General features: G+C 52.5%; 1 protein-coding gene across 4 annotated transcripts in view; it reads left to right on the top strand.

Annotated features, from left to right (window-relative positions):
- The window catches only part of JAKMIP1 (janus kinase and microtubule interacting protein 1), a gene marked incomplete at its 5' end in the record, with an annotated part of 70,351 nt that overhangs the window by 41,637 nt on the left and 12,186 nt on the right, over positions 1-16,528 (top strand). For 2 of the 4 annotated variants that reach the window (XM_079920522.1, XM_079920523.1), the window contains one exon: positions 1,262-1,713. In XM_079920522.1, coding sequence (XP_079776648.1) covers positions 1,262-1,435 — 174 coding nt within the window. In that variant the 3' untranslated portion in view covers positions 1,436-1,713. Of the gene's footprint in view, positions 1-1,261; positions 1,714-3,936; positions 4,039-4,781; positions 4,836-5,365; positions 5,432-11,284; positions 11,354-12,751; positions 12,842-15,661; positions 15,866-16,528 lie in introns of those variants that run through there. The other 2 variants (XM_079920520.1, XM_079920521.1) reach the window with 2 other exon arrangements.

Here is a 16,528-nt window from a genome sequence, read left to right on the forward strand (position 1 = left end):
TTTAAAAAATTTTTTGGCTGTGCTGCACGGCATGCAGGATCTTAGTTCCCCAACCAGGGATCAAACCCGTGCCCCCTGTAGTGGAAGTGTGGAGTCTTAACCACTGGACCGCCAGGGAAGTCCCGCCACCATGCAATTTTTAGAACTTTTTCAGCCTCCCGTAAAGATCCCTCGTGCTCATTTGTAGTCACTCCCCATCTCTCACCCTGCAGTCCCTGGCAACCTACTTTCTGTCCCGATAGATTTGCTTGTTCTGCACCTCCCGTACTAGTGGAATTGGACCTGGGTTAGGCCGTAGCTTCTAAGCATCCTAGAATGCCCCAACTGTATGAGCCCAGCCTTGCCCCCTTGGGTGGGGGGCCGCGGCCCTGTCCCAGCTCTGCACTGGCCCGCTGTGTGGCCATCCATTGTCCCATGTCTCTCCACAGCATCTGGGGCATTGGGACAGGACTGGTCATTGTCCTGCGAGGCAGCCCTGTGCGTAGGGAGAGATTTTGTATCCTTGGTCCTGCTCGCTATATTGGGAGACACGGAAGGCTCTCACAGTGTTTCCAAATGTCTCCCGGGGGTGGGGCGGTACCACCCCAGTAGAGACAGGAGGGAGTAAAGGTGACCGTGACCCACCGGGGCCCTCGTTTCCATGCATTGTCTTAGTCTCACCGCAGGCAGCCTAGTGGGGGGGGCTGCTGTTTGCCTCTAAGGTACCGACAGCTACGTAGCTGGCCCAGGGTCTCCCAGGGGGGTTGGGACCCAGGCCATCCCCCTCCCAGACTGTGCTTTGGGGAGATCTGCTACCATTCGGGCTCCCCATAGGAGCACTCTGGGGAGTACAGGGTGCCTTCCTGCCGGACTCTGGGTGGGCTGACTGGGGGGCCGGGTCGGAAGGAACTCAGACAAGCTCGGGGATCACTGTTGCTTCCCCCACGACTGACCTTGGGGACGGGACTTAATCGCTTCATGCCTCAGTTTCCCCACCATTCGTGTATTCAGCAAACATCTGGCCCCCGTGCTGGGCCAGGCTCGGGGCCACAGGGGCGCAGCAGGCGCGGCCTCCGTCTGTGCCATCCCCAGCTCCCGGAGCAGAAAAGGCCTTCTTCACCCACTCGCTGAAAGCCTCCCCTTCCCACCCGCCCCCTGATGACAGCCCCTGTGTCCTCAGGCCAACACCGAGGGGGTCTGTGATCGAGGGACACATTCTCATGGCCCCTGGTGAGAGACAGTGGTTCTCCCACCCGTTAACCCACAGGTATTTCTGCTCCAGATTTACAGGCTGGAAATGGAAGAGAACCAGCTGAAGAACGAAATGCAAGACGCGAAGGATCAGAATGAGCTGTTAGAGTTCAGAGTGCTAGAGCTCGAAGTAAGAGACTCTATCTGTTGTAAACTCTCAAACGGAGCAGACATTCTCTTTGAGCCCAAACTGAAATTCATGTAAAGTCCCAGATGTTTTCAAGCATGTGTAAGGGGACGTGTGACACTTGCTTTCTTTTCTTTTTTTTTTAAATCTGTATGTTCAGAATAATTTCACTGCCTTAATATGTTCTGGAGAGAATGCTCACCGAAGTCTTTGGACATGTACCAGAGCTAATATATTTATTGCCTACGGCTTGTTTTTGCACTTAATAAAATAATTTGTTTTTGCAATATTTTGCCTTTTTTATTTGTGTTTCATTTCCATAACTACTTCCTTCTTGCATGCATAGTCACCTGGTATGCATTCTGCAAACCCGGACAGAAGCACTGTTGCAATTAATAACACACCTTTTTAAGTGACCTTGCATGCATGAATCTCACCTTTTGAGAGAGCGGGGTCTGACCTGGCCCGCAGCTGACTCTATAATGTGTTTACTGCTAGTTTGGCCCATTTTCTATTTGCCAAGGTAAACACAAGGTAAGTAAACAGGGTAAAAGAAAGTATTTGCATAGGCGGTTGAGAAAGCTTGTAACGTTCCAACTCCTTGATGCAGTGAATACAGACATGGCAAGCAGTGTTGGACTAACACAATTGTTGTTTGTAACTCAAACGGCAACTCAGAATGACTCTTTAGCGTGAAGGGAGATTGGATGTTGTTCACAGGTAGAAATCTTGTCCCAAATCTTCAGTGACTTCCCACATACACGGAGTTGGACCCAGTGTGAGGGGTATTGATGGGACTATTGCTTCCTACTGGAACTTTGCCTCGGGTGTGTTACTGTATTGCCTTGCTACCACTTCATACTCCTTTTTTGTTTGTTTCCATTTAAAAATCATCAACCTGTGAGACATCACCTGAGTTTGTGACTGGTTTTCTCTAAGCATCTGTGGTGACACGGCTCTGCTGTCCCTCCGCTGAAGCCTTTGCATGTCCAGAAACCTCAGTAAAAGCGAGCTCCTTGGCAATGTTGGTGTTTCTCTGATTTTGTTTTCTCCTCCCGGCCTCAGTTAAAATTCTGCTTGCACTGGAACTTCCCGTCTTGTTCTTTGTTGTGCTGACATGGACCGTGGCCTGAATATCTCAGAACCAAGTGTTGCCGTGCAACTCAGCTCTTGCTTGAACCTGAAATGAGTCCTTCCTTCATTCATGCAGCAGGAGTAGAAGTTAGGAAAGGTCATGGTTAATACTACTGCCACTGTTAGAAAACCTTTCACGTCTCTTTGTGTCTTTCTCATGAGAATTCCATAAGCATCGGTCGCTTTACTAGAACTTTCTTTGAGTGTCTCCACCATCCTTTGGAGCCATTGGAAACCAGTCTTTTGCCTTTTGTTCATATAAAACATGAGCTTTCTTTTGTCACCTTTTCTGTGGAGACCCCATTTAAGTAAGCATTACAGGTAGGAAAGGCATCTGTAGCACAGAACCATTGTGAATTGTGGTGTTCTTGTCTAATAAGGTTTTCTATCTAAACCGATTCAAACCAGGTTAGGCAGATTGGGGCTTGGTGGAAATTAATTGAATTAATGGCCCCACCCTTCCTCTCTCCTTTAGAGCATCTGCTTAAGACCTGCCATCTGGTGCTCATCTTGGCTACATTTCTTAGTTGAATGGGTAAAGAAGCCCATTGGTTCTGTAGCTAGGTTCTGCAGGCATGGTCCAAGGCAAGCTTACTTACCATAATTTTGAGAAAATAAAAGCAGTTTGATTTCAAGGTATCATTTGGAAAAGGTCTTCTCTGCTGGCTGACCTGTCCATTGCTCAGGGTTTAAAGGCAGCTCTGTGTAGAAAACACATTTGAGACCAGAGTACTATTCTGCTGCTGTATTTTATTTCTGTAAGTAATTGGGCTTCTCCTGTCCTTTTTAAAAACTTGTCACTTTACACATGATTAATGTACTGCTTCTGGGAAAATGCTTGCTCTCCCTCCTGAGTAGTTGAGATTTGACTATTAATCTAAGGCAGAGGTAGAATGATCATTGCAGTGTTAGTGCGGTTCAAAAACAAATTGTGAACAAAGTCAGCAGATTATATTGAAAAAGATGTGAAGCCAGGGTCAGGGTCCTGGCCCTGCCACTCACTCATGTGGGACCTCGGGGGTCTCTGCCTCCCCAGCCTCCTTCTCTTTGTCCACAAAACGGAGGCAGTCATGGCTGCCTCATGGGGTTGTGTGAGGATGAAATGAGATAACGATGATTTCTGTTGACATTTCACGCGCTTGTTCTTCCCGAGTATTTCATGATGATAGTGTGACTTCCTGAGCTTCCATCAGCAGGTTAACTCAGGACACTCTGCTAACCACTTCTTCCCAGCTGATTAGATTAAGAAGTAACCCCGTGTCCACAGGAGATCCACTGTGGTGCAGACAGGACACAGTCTCCATCAAGATTGTAGCCTGAATGCGTGCTTTCTAGTAACACCTTTGCCAACTGGAATTCGTTGGTTTTTGCTGAGTAACGTGGGAAAATGGCAAGTGGTAAATAATCCAATAAAGTTCTGTTTTTAAACCAAATCTTTTCCCCAGGAGAGAGAGCGGAGGTCGCCAGCATTTAACCTCCAAATCAGCACCTTCCCCGAGAACAACAGCAGCGCCCTCCAGCTGTTCTGTCACCAGGAAGGAGTTAAGGTAGCGTGCCTGGGGGGTGCCCCCGCTCTACTATGGCCACAGCCTGCTCAAACGCTAGGCTCAGCTGGAAAGGGGATCGTGTGCCGGTGCCAGGGGTAGAAATGATTTTAACAAGATACCCCCGTCCCTCCACTATATTTTGAAAGTCAGAGTTCATTATTCCAGTGGGTCACCAAAGGTTACTCTACCTGTACTCATGTTAAAAGAGCAGAGCCTTGGGATGCAGCCTTGAAGGTAACAGCTTGGCTACTTCCCAGCTCTGGCCTGTAACCTCTCTGACCCTCAGTCTCTTCATCTAGGAGAGCTGAGTGGCAACACCCACACCGTGAAGTGGGTGTGACAGTTAAATTAGATAGTGAACATGAAGGGCTCAGTGCAGTGCCCAGAGTGTGCTGAGTATTCTAGAGACAGTAGCTGTGGTCGTTCTAGCAGCTCAGTGTTTGCTGTGACCCTGGAGTCCCGCTAGGCCCGCGGGCACAGAGGGGTCCTTCTGACCCACAGGATTCCGTGAGCCTTTCTAGAAAGTGGTGTTTGTGCTGGCGTAAAACTCAGCCAATGCGCAGCAGTTACCAGTCCTCCCTCCCTCCCTGAAGGAACTGCTAAGAGTAACTCTCTGCCCGGCCTTAGGCTCTAAGAGACGAGAAAGGGAGAGGTGTCTTATCGAGGACTGAGGGCTGAGGCCCTAGATTGGTGTGCATGGTCTTTGTAGCTCACACAAAATGAACGTTGGACATCTTTTCCAGGATGTGAATATTTCTGAACTTATGAAGAAATTAGATATCCTTGGCGATAATGGGGTAACTATGAGCGATCGGTTTCCGGTTTCGTGTTCTTGTTTTGATTCGGGTGTACTCTGTGTGGCTTTTGTTTCGTTTCGTTTTAATTTCTTCCTAATTTAAGAGATCTACTAAGTACAATGTAAGGCTTTTGTATGGCCACATTCCTGCGTGGGTGGCTGGGTCCACATCCATCAGAAGTGGGGTTCTGAAGTTAGATCGTCCTGATAGCCCGTGAGTGATGAGGGGGGAGAAAGCCTAAAAATGAATGTCCAGGAAGAAAGTGGAATCAGTCGAGGTTTCTGAAATCAGAAAGTGAGACTTCTGCCTTCTCAAAAGATCAGCTTGAGCGAGGCCCTATTTCTAAAAGGCTCAGTGCCACTACATGAGACATTCCCACCCCGAGGGCCAGTCCTCAGATATGTCACATCTGGTCCCGTCAGTGAGTGGGGCTGACCCTGGGGAGGCCGCTGTCAGCGTTGTGTAGGGCTGACTGTCTGCACGTGATGTGAGATCAGTGTAAAATGCCCTTGCCCATTTTTGTGTTTTAGAATTTGAGAAATGAAGAACAGGTTGCAATAATCCAGGCTGGAACTGTGCTTGCCCTGTGTGAAAAGGTAGAGCCCAGCGGCATTTCTGTCCATACACCGTGTCTGAGCTTCCCGGCACCATACAAGAAACTGTACATTGGCGTCTCGCTTTGTTCTGGAAGCATGGTTCTGGTCTGTCTGTGTCTGCATGCGCACGTGCATGCCTTTTTGTTTTCTGATTAACGTCACTCATACTTACGGTAGAAAACTTAGAGACCGTGAAAGGAAATCAAAACCCCCTTCAAGGAAACCATCTGCGACAGTTGGGCTATTTCCTTCCAGTTTTTTCCCACGCCCTTTTAAAAAACTTGGTCAGGATCATACTTGAGTTTTTAATCCTGTTTCATAAGCTTCCACCATGAGAATGAACGGCCCTGCATCATTCTACCTATAGCCACACGCTCGGTGCTGATTCTTTCGCTGTTAAGATATTGAGGGCGTTTCTGCTCTTTTTTTCTATTTACCATCATGCAGCGATGAGCGTCTTTACCCATAAGTTTCTATCTACATATTAAAACACTTCTACAGGATAGAGTCTAGAAGTGGAATCACTGGGCTGATGGGTAAGAGAGTTTTTAAGAGCTTTCATGCTGTCAAACGTTTTCCAGAAAAGTGGTACCAATTCCCCTATACCTGAGTGTTACCGCTGCCGGTTTCTTGTTCAGCAAGGCAGATATCACCACTAAGAACTCTGCTGATAGGATAGGCAGAAATTATATGATGTCATTATTTTAATTTTCATTTATTTGAGTGCTAGTGATAATGGATTTTTGTGTATTATCCATTTTCTTCTTTCTTGTGAATCGTAATTACATTCCATTGCCCTTCTTTGTTACTTATTCATTCATACATTAATTCAATCATGCATTCATCTATTCACTTACTTCATACGTATTTGGTCATAACTATGGTTTTTCTTACTGACTTATCTATGTGCTTTACATACTAAATATAATAACTTACTGCCGTATTTATTAAAAATATATCCTGGTTTGCCTTTTCCATTAATTTAGGGTGTTTTAGGCATATCCAACTTGTTAATGTAGTCTGGTCTATAGATCTTTTTCTTTGAAAGCACATGAGTTAAACTTTAAAGTGCTACTTATATCTTGATGAAGTCTTCATGATCTTAATCAGGATTCCTTCCAGAATCTTTGGAAGGGCATTTAAAATATAGTTTTCTTCCCTGAGCACCTGTCCATCCTTCCCCGAGTACAGGGCACTAGACGTTGGTAACAGACTTACGGCAGACCCTTGCTGAGGTCACACAGGTGGTTAAGTGGCGATGCCCACATCACTGCTACTGTCACCTGGCTGAGTCTGTGTCCTCAGGTGGGTCGGGAGATGAGGATGACTCATACCTGGCTGGCTGGTGGCCCCTCAGATACAGGTGATGGTAAGTGTGCGTTCAGTAAGCATCCCTCTCACCAGGAGAGCCAAAGGCTACAGCGTAGCCTCCAGGGGGTCACGCAGAGAGCCCAGCAGACACTTCCAGTTTATTCCTCGTTCACGCCAACGTTCACTGAGAACGAGCCTCCCAGCGCCCAGCGCCCAGCGCGCCCGGAGGACGTGGCGATGCCAGACCCAGGCCTCCTTCCTTATCCCCCAGAGGCCCCTCCTGGGCTGGCTCTTAGCCCCCCGCAACCCGCCAACTGCAGGGGCTGCTGCAGGCCAGCGCCTTCCTCCCTCTGAGCCGCGAGCCTTGCAGAGCTAGTGTCAGGACTCCAGGACACGGCACTTCTAAACGGGACCGAGCCTCGCTGCCGAGCACCTGGGGCAAGGCTGGGGACTGAGAGGTGTTTGAGCGATGGTTGTGGTCAGTGAGCAAAGAGCAGCGACTGCCAGGGACTCGGGGTGGGGCTGGGGCAGTGGTCCTGGGGAGGGGGCTCTCCCTCTCTCCTGCCCCCAGAGACTCCTGGAGGGGGGCAGACTGTCGGGAATCCCCAGCCCTCTGCCAGTTACCGAGTTCTCCCGCCCCGGGCCCTTCCCGACACTCTCCTCCCCACACCAGGTTCCAGACCCACGGCCTTGGCCCCAGCTCAGGCTTTCAGGGCTCCTCTTCTTCTCCACAACTGTGCAAGGTTAGCAGCACGGGTCCCTGGACACAGAGGACACGGGGCCTGCCTGGCATGCGGCTGCTGTCTGCTTTCACCCTGTCGCCCACCCCGTGCCCACCTGTACCAGCCCCTGCCGGCTGCTGCCTGTCTGCCAATGACCACAGAGCCCTGCCAAGCTGGCTGGCTGGCGCTACGCTCTGCTGCCCTGGCCTGCCAGCTCCTCCCGAAATCCCACAAGGGTGGTGGCAGGAGAGGCGGTGCCCGGCGCTGGCCTTTAGAGGCCCGACTCTGGACCAGGTGAGAGGGGCCCAGTTCCCCATTTGGGACAGTCTGTGGGGACTGGACTTAGACTGGTGTTGCCTCATATCCTCAGGGACACTAGCTCTGCCGCATGTCTGTGATTGAAGGCCCAGTGTTCGGGAGGTGCTGTGTCTCCCCCGTGGAGAGAACTCAGTGCTGAGTGCACCCCCGGAAGAAAAGTCGGTCAACGGGACTCCCCTGGGAGCACCTACAGGACAGCCAGGGTGTCCGACTGTCCGGTTTCCCCAGGATGCATGGGACTTTCAGTGCCGAAACGGGGACAGTTCCAGGCAAACGGGGGCGAGTTGGTCACCCTGGGGCTGATGGGTGCGAAGAAAATCTCGCAGTGGGGCTCAGAGGCCCCTGCGACGTCCTCAGTCAACCCCCCTCAACCAAGTTATACCTCATTTAAAAAATTGCGATTCAGTACTGGTATCTGACTGGCGGTACTGAGGTCCACTTCCATTTTCTACTTAGGAGCACAAGGCTCCTTTCAAGACTCCTTTGAGTCACGAAGTGCGACTCAAACTAGTTCGCATGTCCCTTGGCATTCTTGCTGCAAATGGCATCTTGCCCTGGGCGCTTGCCCTCCTCCCATCACCACCTGGGGAAGCCCTGCTCTGTCTGGAAGGTTCAGAGAAACACATGCCGGCCCATCTCAGCGCCCTCCAGACCCGCCTCTGGTTAGCAGAGTCCAAGATTGGGGACGTCGCCTTGCTGCCTCAACCCAAACACACAGCACACATGCTGAGCAGAGAACATGGGGCGTCAGGGGGACTTACAAGTGATCACAAGTCATGCCTCTGCTCCCTCGAGTTCAAGATCAATCAGAAAGATGGAAGTTTTCAAAAATCCACGCTCTCACTGGTAACAACAGATGAGAAGAGGCAGCTTAGGCCACAGGCAAGCTTTCTAATAGTTGGCCCAGCGTCAAGGCCTTAGGACCCTTCTCTGAAGGGAGGGTTGAGGGTTAGAGGGGGGAGGTTCCCCATTCCCCAGCTCTGAGATCAGGGTCCTGCACCTGTGGGCAAAGTGCCGGTTGGGGCGGAGGTGCACCAGCCACACCTCCCACGAGAGTCCTCTTCCCGTGCCCTGTGGGCTGACTCACTTCTCCCTGAGGGTTTGGGGGCAGGCAGGCACCCTGTCTCCACTCCCCAGGTTCTCACCCCAGAGCGAGGCCCCATAGACATCTGGCCGGACTCCGATAAGAAATCCATGCCCTCACACGCCCAGGAGGCCCAGGGCCAGCATTTTCTGTTCTCACTTTACTCTCCCAGTGGCTGAAGAGGACCTGTCAAGTTTTTTCTTTATGTGCATAATATGCCTGTCAAATCTTTGTTTTTTAACAATGAGAAAAAACTGGACATTTTGTTCTACAAAACCTAAGAGCAGCTTGTAGTGATTCAAAACTGGAATTTTTTTTCCATTTTATTTTATTCATTTTATGACTGCTTGCATTAGGATAGTAAAAAACGAAATATTTTTCATTCCTTGTCAAAAATATGCTTACCTGTTTCTAAGACATTGCACACCGGCTCAGCACCGTCTAAAGCAATGCTGCATTGGGTGCCTGCTTCTGCGGCTGGCTCTGGGGCCGCTCTTGGGGGCCATGCTAACATGGACTTTAGCGGGGAGGCTCTGTGGGCGGAGCTTTATCTAGGCTTGTTCGTTCCCACTATGGAGCCAGAACACACCCCACAGACCTCCAGACCCCTGCATCCTCCTTCCCTAAGCAAACGTCTATTAGGTGCTTGCCTCACGCCAGGCCCTGTGCAGGGTAAGGAAATTTAACAGAACACATCCCATGTCGTGGGAAAAGGGAAACAGCAATCTGTCAGGTGAGTGCTGTGACAGGGGATCCATGGAGGGCACCAGGCCCCACAGACTCAGGAAGCTGGGCAGGCTTCCTGGAGGAGGCGACAGCTAACTCAGGTCCAGAGGCTGAGTAGGTAAAAAGGCCTGGGGCTGAAGCTGGGGATGGGAGAGGTGGTGATGTTCCAGGCAGAGAGAGCAGCATGTGCAAAGGCCCTGAGGTGAGGGAAGGCATGGCTGGTCCCCCAGCCATTGTCAGGAGCGATGAGATCTCCTTGGGGAGGCTTTCAGTGGGAGCAGGGAAGGTCCATGAGAGATGCTAAGTGTTTGGAGAGAACACGCTGGCTGGTAGGCAGAAGGGGATTTGGGGTCCAACGTGAGCCTGAGGGCTGAGAGGGGGCCTGCGCTGGGTGGTGGTTGTGGAGTGTGGTGGGTGGGGTTTTGAAACGGGAGGGGGTAGAACCAACGTTTGGGAAGTGAAGGGGGAGGAGCCGTGGCTGCTCCCAGTTCCCCAGTCAAGGTGAGCTGGGGCTCTTCCCGTTCGAGGGAAGCCCTTTCTCAGGGAGCTTGAGGCATCGGGGTGTGGGGGGCAGATCTGGGCTGGAGGGGGACGTTTCAGAGAGGGAGAGAGCATAGGGGAGGGTGGTACCCCCAGGGGAGTGCTGAGGAGAGGGGATGGGCAAGGGTGGGGCCTTTGAAAAGGGCGCCAAGAGTCCAGGACGGGCAGCCGCAGCCAGAGGAGGAGGAGGAAGGGTCTGGGCCGTCGGGAAGGGGCGCGTCCACAGCTGGGCAGCAGGCAGGCCCACGGCAGGGAGGTCGTCCGATGGCTTTAGCAACGAGGAGGTTGAATATACACATTTATACATGTTGTCAAACTGACACCCCTAAAACCTAAAACGTCCCCACAGGGCATTAGCCAGGTGTGTGGACCTCCCACCGTGTCTCAGGTGGGCTCCTCGAAAGAGACACCCACGTGCCTACACCTGAGGAACAGCGGCTCGCCTCCTGCTCACCCCCTCCCAGACCTGAGAACAGGCAGACGGACCCCCATCACCAGCCCATGGCAGGTGCCCCCGCCCGTGCTCTCAGGCCCTCACACCCTGCACGGCCAGACCCCCTTTCACGCCTGCACCCCGTGGTGCCCCCAGCTGCTCAGACACGCCCCAGTGGCTGCAGGGGTGCAGTCCCGCAGGCTGTGTTCGAAATCCCCACTTCTCACCTGTGTGACCTTGGACAAGTGACTTAACTCAGCTGCCATGTCTTCACCTGCTAAATGGGGCGATGCTGCCTTCTCCATGGGGTGGTCATGAGGGGGCCGGACGAGGTCCCAGGCGTGAAGCCGCCAGCACAGCGCTCGGCAGGGTAGAACCCAGGGAGGCTCGCCCGCCCGGCTGCGGGGATCCCAGGGCACACACTCGCAGCCTTCCTCGTGTATCCACCACGCACACCCACAACCTCCCCCACTTACAGGCTTGCCTGGGCTCACACCCCACACCTACCTGCATGCACGTACGCACGTGTGTGTACCCACGATCCCTGTGCTAACATCTGTCGAAGCTGAAACATCGGGATGGACTTGGAAATTCCATTTCGAGGACCACCTTGGGACATGATGGGGACCCTCTCCGGGCCAGGAGCCTCCTCTTGGAGGACGGCCCCCAGGGAGCTCTTGTTCTCACTAGCTGTGCGCTCTGTCCCTGCTGTTTTCCAGTGGCTGAAGCAAATAGAGGGAACGGAGGCGGCCCTGACCCAGAAGATGCTAGACTTGGAGAAAGAGAAGGTAAGAGATGCAACCCCCTAGGAGGGAGGGGGGTTGGCAGCTCAGAGAATTCGCTTCCCAGGAAGGCTTGGCGTGTGTTTCGTATTGATTTGCAATGCATTGCTAAATTTTGCTTTTGCTCTCGTGGCTGTTCTGTTAAGTATCATCCATTCACTCAGTTATTCACTTGATACATATTTTTGGAGCCTCTGCTCTCCTGGACACTATGTCAGGATTAGGGGTTCAGTAATGAATAGCGGGGTCCCTGCCTTGTCTAGCCTGCAAGCCCTTGGGGGTGTATGCGCGGGAGCTGGCAGCGGCAGCGTCGTGTGGGAACATTAGGGGAGGCACTTTGGTGGTAGGGGGGCACATGGACCAGGGGCTCAGACACACCAAGGTGGAGCTCCAGGCTTCACTTGCCCCTTCTTGGCCATGAGTTTGGGAGAGACACACTGGACTTTGCTTCCTCATTGCTAATGGGGTTTCCTATCTCCGCCTCGCTGGGCCATAGGGATGAGAGATACTGGACACATGGCCCGTTTTCACGCTGTGCTGGGCACACGCGGTACCTGATAAACAGTGATGCCAGCTCTTCACCAGGTGCCGTGAGTGTACAGCGGGATCCATCTTCCCCAGCCTGGGGATGTCAGAGAAGTCTTCCCAGAAGAGAGGGTTCTTGAGCCTTCAAAGACCAAATCGAGTTTTCTAAGTAGAAATGAGAGGGGAAGGACCAAGGAAGAGCCTAAGGCCTGGAAGCAGCGTGTTGGGTGGGAAGAGCCCTGGGCTGAATCACCGGGCCTGGGTGTCTAGTCCCACCTCTGTCACCAGTGAACTGTGGCATCTAGGGCAAGGCTCTGGTCCTCTCTGGCCCTCTGTTTCCTCTATAAAATCAAGTGGCTGCAACAGCTGAGCTCTAAACCTGAAACCCTCCGATCAGTAATAAAAAAGAGATTTGGGTTTCGGAGAGATCACGCTTTCAGGGACTGAGTGACCAGAGAGTGGGGAGGATGCGTGCAGCAGGGAGAGTAATCAGGAGGTGGGTGATGCCACTGGTGTGGGGAAGAAGAGCCACATCTGAGAACCAGCCGCATCCAGGGTCCACCGGGATGTGACAAGAGGAATCGAGAAGGATTCCTGTAGCCCGGGGCGTGGGAACCAGGTCAGACACCTGAGAGGAAGGAAGCTGGGAGGAGTTGGGACAGGCTTGATCAAGGCTCCTGGGCCAGCGAGGCTCCTGCTGGGGATTCACGCAGGAGCAAGCAGGGCAGACCTGACATCCCTTCTCACCCAAGCGCCTGGCAGGTCCCCAACTCGGTGGGACCGTCACTGTCCATCAAATGTGAGAAGGTTGGCTCTGAAGAGCTGCCCGGTGATGGCTTCTCACACTGACCTTGATCTTGGGCACCTGCTCTTTTTCAGGACCTATTCAGCAGGCAGAAGGGCTACCTGGAGGAGGAGCTAGACTACCGGAAGCAAGCCCTCGACCAGGCTTACCTGGTAGGACCGGAAGTGGGTTGCATGTTCTGATTCTTTAGACTCAGCATTACAGGCTGCTCTTCCTTTTGGGGCTGACGGCACATTTGGGGTCCTTGAAATGCCGCGTGGCGCGATACCGATGCCATCTCCACATTTTCGACTGGTTTCAACCCGAATGACCATACAGATAAATTGTCACTTTTTCCAAATCAGTCATGATTTTTCAAAAGCATTTAGTTAGCTTGGTGGTTTCTTTGGGCATACTTATTCAGTTCTAGTAATCATTGGAGATGAAGGAAAAGAAACTTTCTGCTTGTTAATATTTCTTATTAATATTTATTTATGCTTAAAGCCCAGAGCAAGTTTTCCCGTAAATAGCAAAAAGAGACAGTCACAGAGGAACAAAGGTAAAGCCATGAGTGGAGGGTGGGTGACGATCAGAACAAGAATTACTTGTTGTGAGGTCCTGTGCAGCATTGCGCCTGGGTCACAGAACTGGTTCTGGACTTACTGGTGATGAACATGAGGTGGGACCATGCTCAGGTTCATATGGCTTTGAGGGGGCATTTCCAGGATGTCCTCACAGCAGAGCGCACTTGGAGTTCAACACCGCTCTTGCAGGAAGAAGCAGTGAGTATATAGAGTCTGGAGCAAGGCTTTGCTCAGGTCATTTGTAGCTAAAATCATTTTACAAAGTGGGTTTGTACCTAAGCAATGCAGAATCAATAACTAAAAGTCCCCGTCTCCATGAAGACAGAGAGTAGGACGCTGGGCTTAGCACAGGTGGGAGATTCTGGATGTGAAGGCTGGTCCACCTCGCTGCGACCCTCGAGCCTTTGTATCAAGGCTCTGAGGCTTGAATCCCCAGGGCAGGGGGCAGCAGATGGAGAAGGTCAGGACGGTTTGAGCCTCATCAAGAAGTGGCATTTTCCCATTCGGTTCTTACTTCTGGGCACGTGCTGTTAAGGGCAATTTAGGAATGAAAACATACTCATCCTTTTCTTCCCTCTTTCACTTTTTTGGGTTTTCCTTGATTCTGTCCATTCTCCATCCTTTTGCAAGCGCCCTTTGCCGCTGCACTATACACCACCTCTGTCCTTCCCTGGCCTTCCCCAGAAAGTTCTGAGGAATATGATTTCAGGAGATAACGTAGAAACGCATGGCCCCAAAAGGAGGGAGAGGCTGCCGGAGAGTAAGTTTGGAAAACTCTGAGGACTTCTTGGGTCCTAAAGGATGGGCTGAGACTTCAAGAGGAACAGAGCAAGCCATGTCCAAGTTCAGTGGTTCTTGGGGCCCTCTTTCAAGGGACATCTTGCAAGATGGGTGTTTCCCAACGCACTTTGGAAAATTGGTGTCCTCCTTTGGCTCTCTAAGTGCCATGTGCAGAAAGGCCCTTGGGGACCCTGAGTCCAGGTTCCACAGAGGAGGCCCCTGGGCGTGCTGATCCTGCCACTGGGTAGAAATGACATTCTTACCCAAAGAATATTCCAAAGCCTCAAGTGGGCTTTCAGGCACATGACGAGATTGGAGCTGTGATCAGCGCTCGGCTGATCTGAACGGTCAGGGAAGAAAAGTCTCCAGAGGGTGGCAGTGCCGTGGCCGCGGGCAGAAGGGAGGACAGCAGGTGCCAAAGTCACACCTGTGTTCCTTTGTCGTTGAGCTGAGTGAGATGGTGCAAGGCCACAGTGGAGCTTCCAGAATTGGATGGTGGGGTCCTGGCTGGAAGCTGGCCACATGCGGGTCTCCTAGGAGCCCAGCTGCTGCAGGGGGAGGGGGCGGCCAGCAGGCACAGGCAAGCTCCGGCTCCATGTGGATCCCTTGGCTGTGTGAGCGGACAGATTCCCACCTTCTAGTTTCCCAGGGGCGACGACTAGGGTCAGGACAGGGGAATTTGATGCCTGCTGGCTAAGATCGGTCTGATGGGCCTGGAATTCCCTTGCGGGGGAGGTTAGCACAGCCATGCTGAAGCCGGGGAGGCTGCAGGAGCAGGTGGCCACAGGCACAGAGGGCCACCCGCGTGGACCCACTGCTTCAAACCTCCTCCTGCGGCTTCACAGCAATTACCATTAAAATGGGTGATTGGTCTATAGCGTCTTTGGAGGAGAAAGAGCTGTTCCTAGCAAGGGACGTGGGTGGGGATTTAGGATGGCAGAGAAGGAGATACTTCTCTCTTCTATCCCTAGATATTCCCATGAGGTAAACGTATTTAAGTGTCTCGCCGTGAGGCTGAAAAGAAATAACTTCCTCTCATGATGAAAACTCTGAGCTTTCACAAGGATCTCCTCCCCTGGCTACTAGTCTCTCATGTGCTCTGCTAACCAGGGGTGTCTTGCTTTTCAGGGGCAGGAGAGAGCAATGAGGACACTGTCCCCATTTGCTTGGGGTTGAAATTGCTTTTCTAACTAGGCAGCTGAATGCCAAGTGCATGGCATTTGGGACACATTTTCCACGCTACTCAAGATAAAAGGCGAGATTTGTTCCCAAGCTGGGGGCAGTAAATTGGAAGCCAAAGACAAAAATAAAGACCAGTTGAGTCAAACCTCTCTGAATCACACATCTTAAGGGGCGGTTATGACTATTTCTTCTTATTGCCCTAGTCCCCTCCTGTACAGAGCACGGTGTCTTGATTGAACAGAGTTAAGAAGTGTTCTCAAAACCGTGTGCACAGGGCTGAAAGGGGCTCCCTCGCCCCCATGCCCACCCCCGAGGCCGCTGGCCGCTCTGCTCGGCCCCTGCATGCCTCCCCTCCCTGCCCAAGATCCCCCAGCTGGGCCTCGCTCGGCTGCAGTGTCCTAGGGGTTCCCGTCCACCCACCTGTGACCTCCCACTGTCTGTGTGATTTGGGCCGCTCAGAAAATCCAGGAGCTGGAGGCCACGCTGTACGATGCACTGCAGCAGGAGCCGGGGCGGCGGGCCAGCGAGGCGCTGAGCGAGGGCCAGCGGGAGGACCTGCAGGCCGCCGTGGAGAAGCTGCGCAGGCAGATCCTGCGGCAGAGCCGGGAGTTTGACAGCCAGATCTTGCGGGAGCGCATGGAGCTGCTGCAGCAGGCCCAGCAGGTAGGGGCAGGGGCCCAGCTGGGCGCCACTGGCCACCATTGGCCACCATCCCCGCTCCTCCACCCCTCCCGTCCCCTGTCGGCACACTGACACCTCTGACGGGCACAGTCGTTGGAGAGCTAGCAGGAAATCAAGTTTCCGTGAAGCAGGGAGGTCTTCCCGTGACGCCCTCATAGCCCACAGGTGAATCCTCAGTGATGGGGAGACGCGGGGCTCTCGGGCCCACTATACCGCCAACTGTTTCTAATCACACACTTAAACAACACAGTCCCCGCCCCAGCTAAATGGTAACACAAACCAAAGCAAGGCGTCCCCTCTTCCTCCAGCATTTGTGTTCTGTTTAAACTCAGGTTCTTGTAACCAGGAGGTGCGGGCTGGACGGTTTGCTCTGGGGCTGATCTTGTGATGACGGCTACTTTGAGGACTGGACCTGTAGGCTGTATTAGTTGTTACCTCTGTATTCCTAAATGTGTTTGGGGTCCTGTGCGAACGTCATGTGCTGCCGAGCGCACGGGGACCAGCTTCCCGGGACTCGTGAGGGGGACAAAGATGAGGATGCAGCAGTCGCTCTGGCATGCATTGGGCACGCACTGTTTTAGATCCTTTACCTCACGGCACTCCTGCAGGTGGGATGATTATGTCCATTTTCCTGGTGAGAAAACT

This window comes from Stenella coeruleoalba (assembly GCF_951394435.1).
Source record: "Stenella coeruleoalba genome assembly, chromosome: 4".
NCBI lineage: Eukaryota > Metazoa > Chordata > Mammalia > Artiodactyla > Delphinidae > Stenella > Stenella coeruleoalba.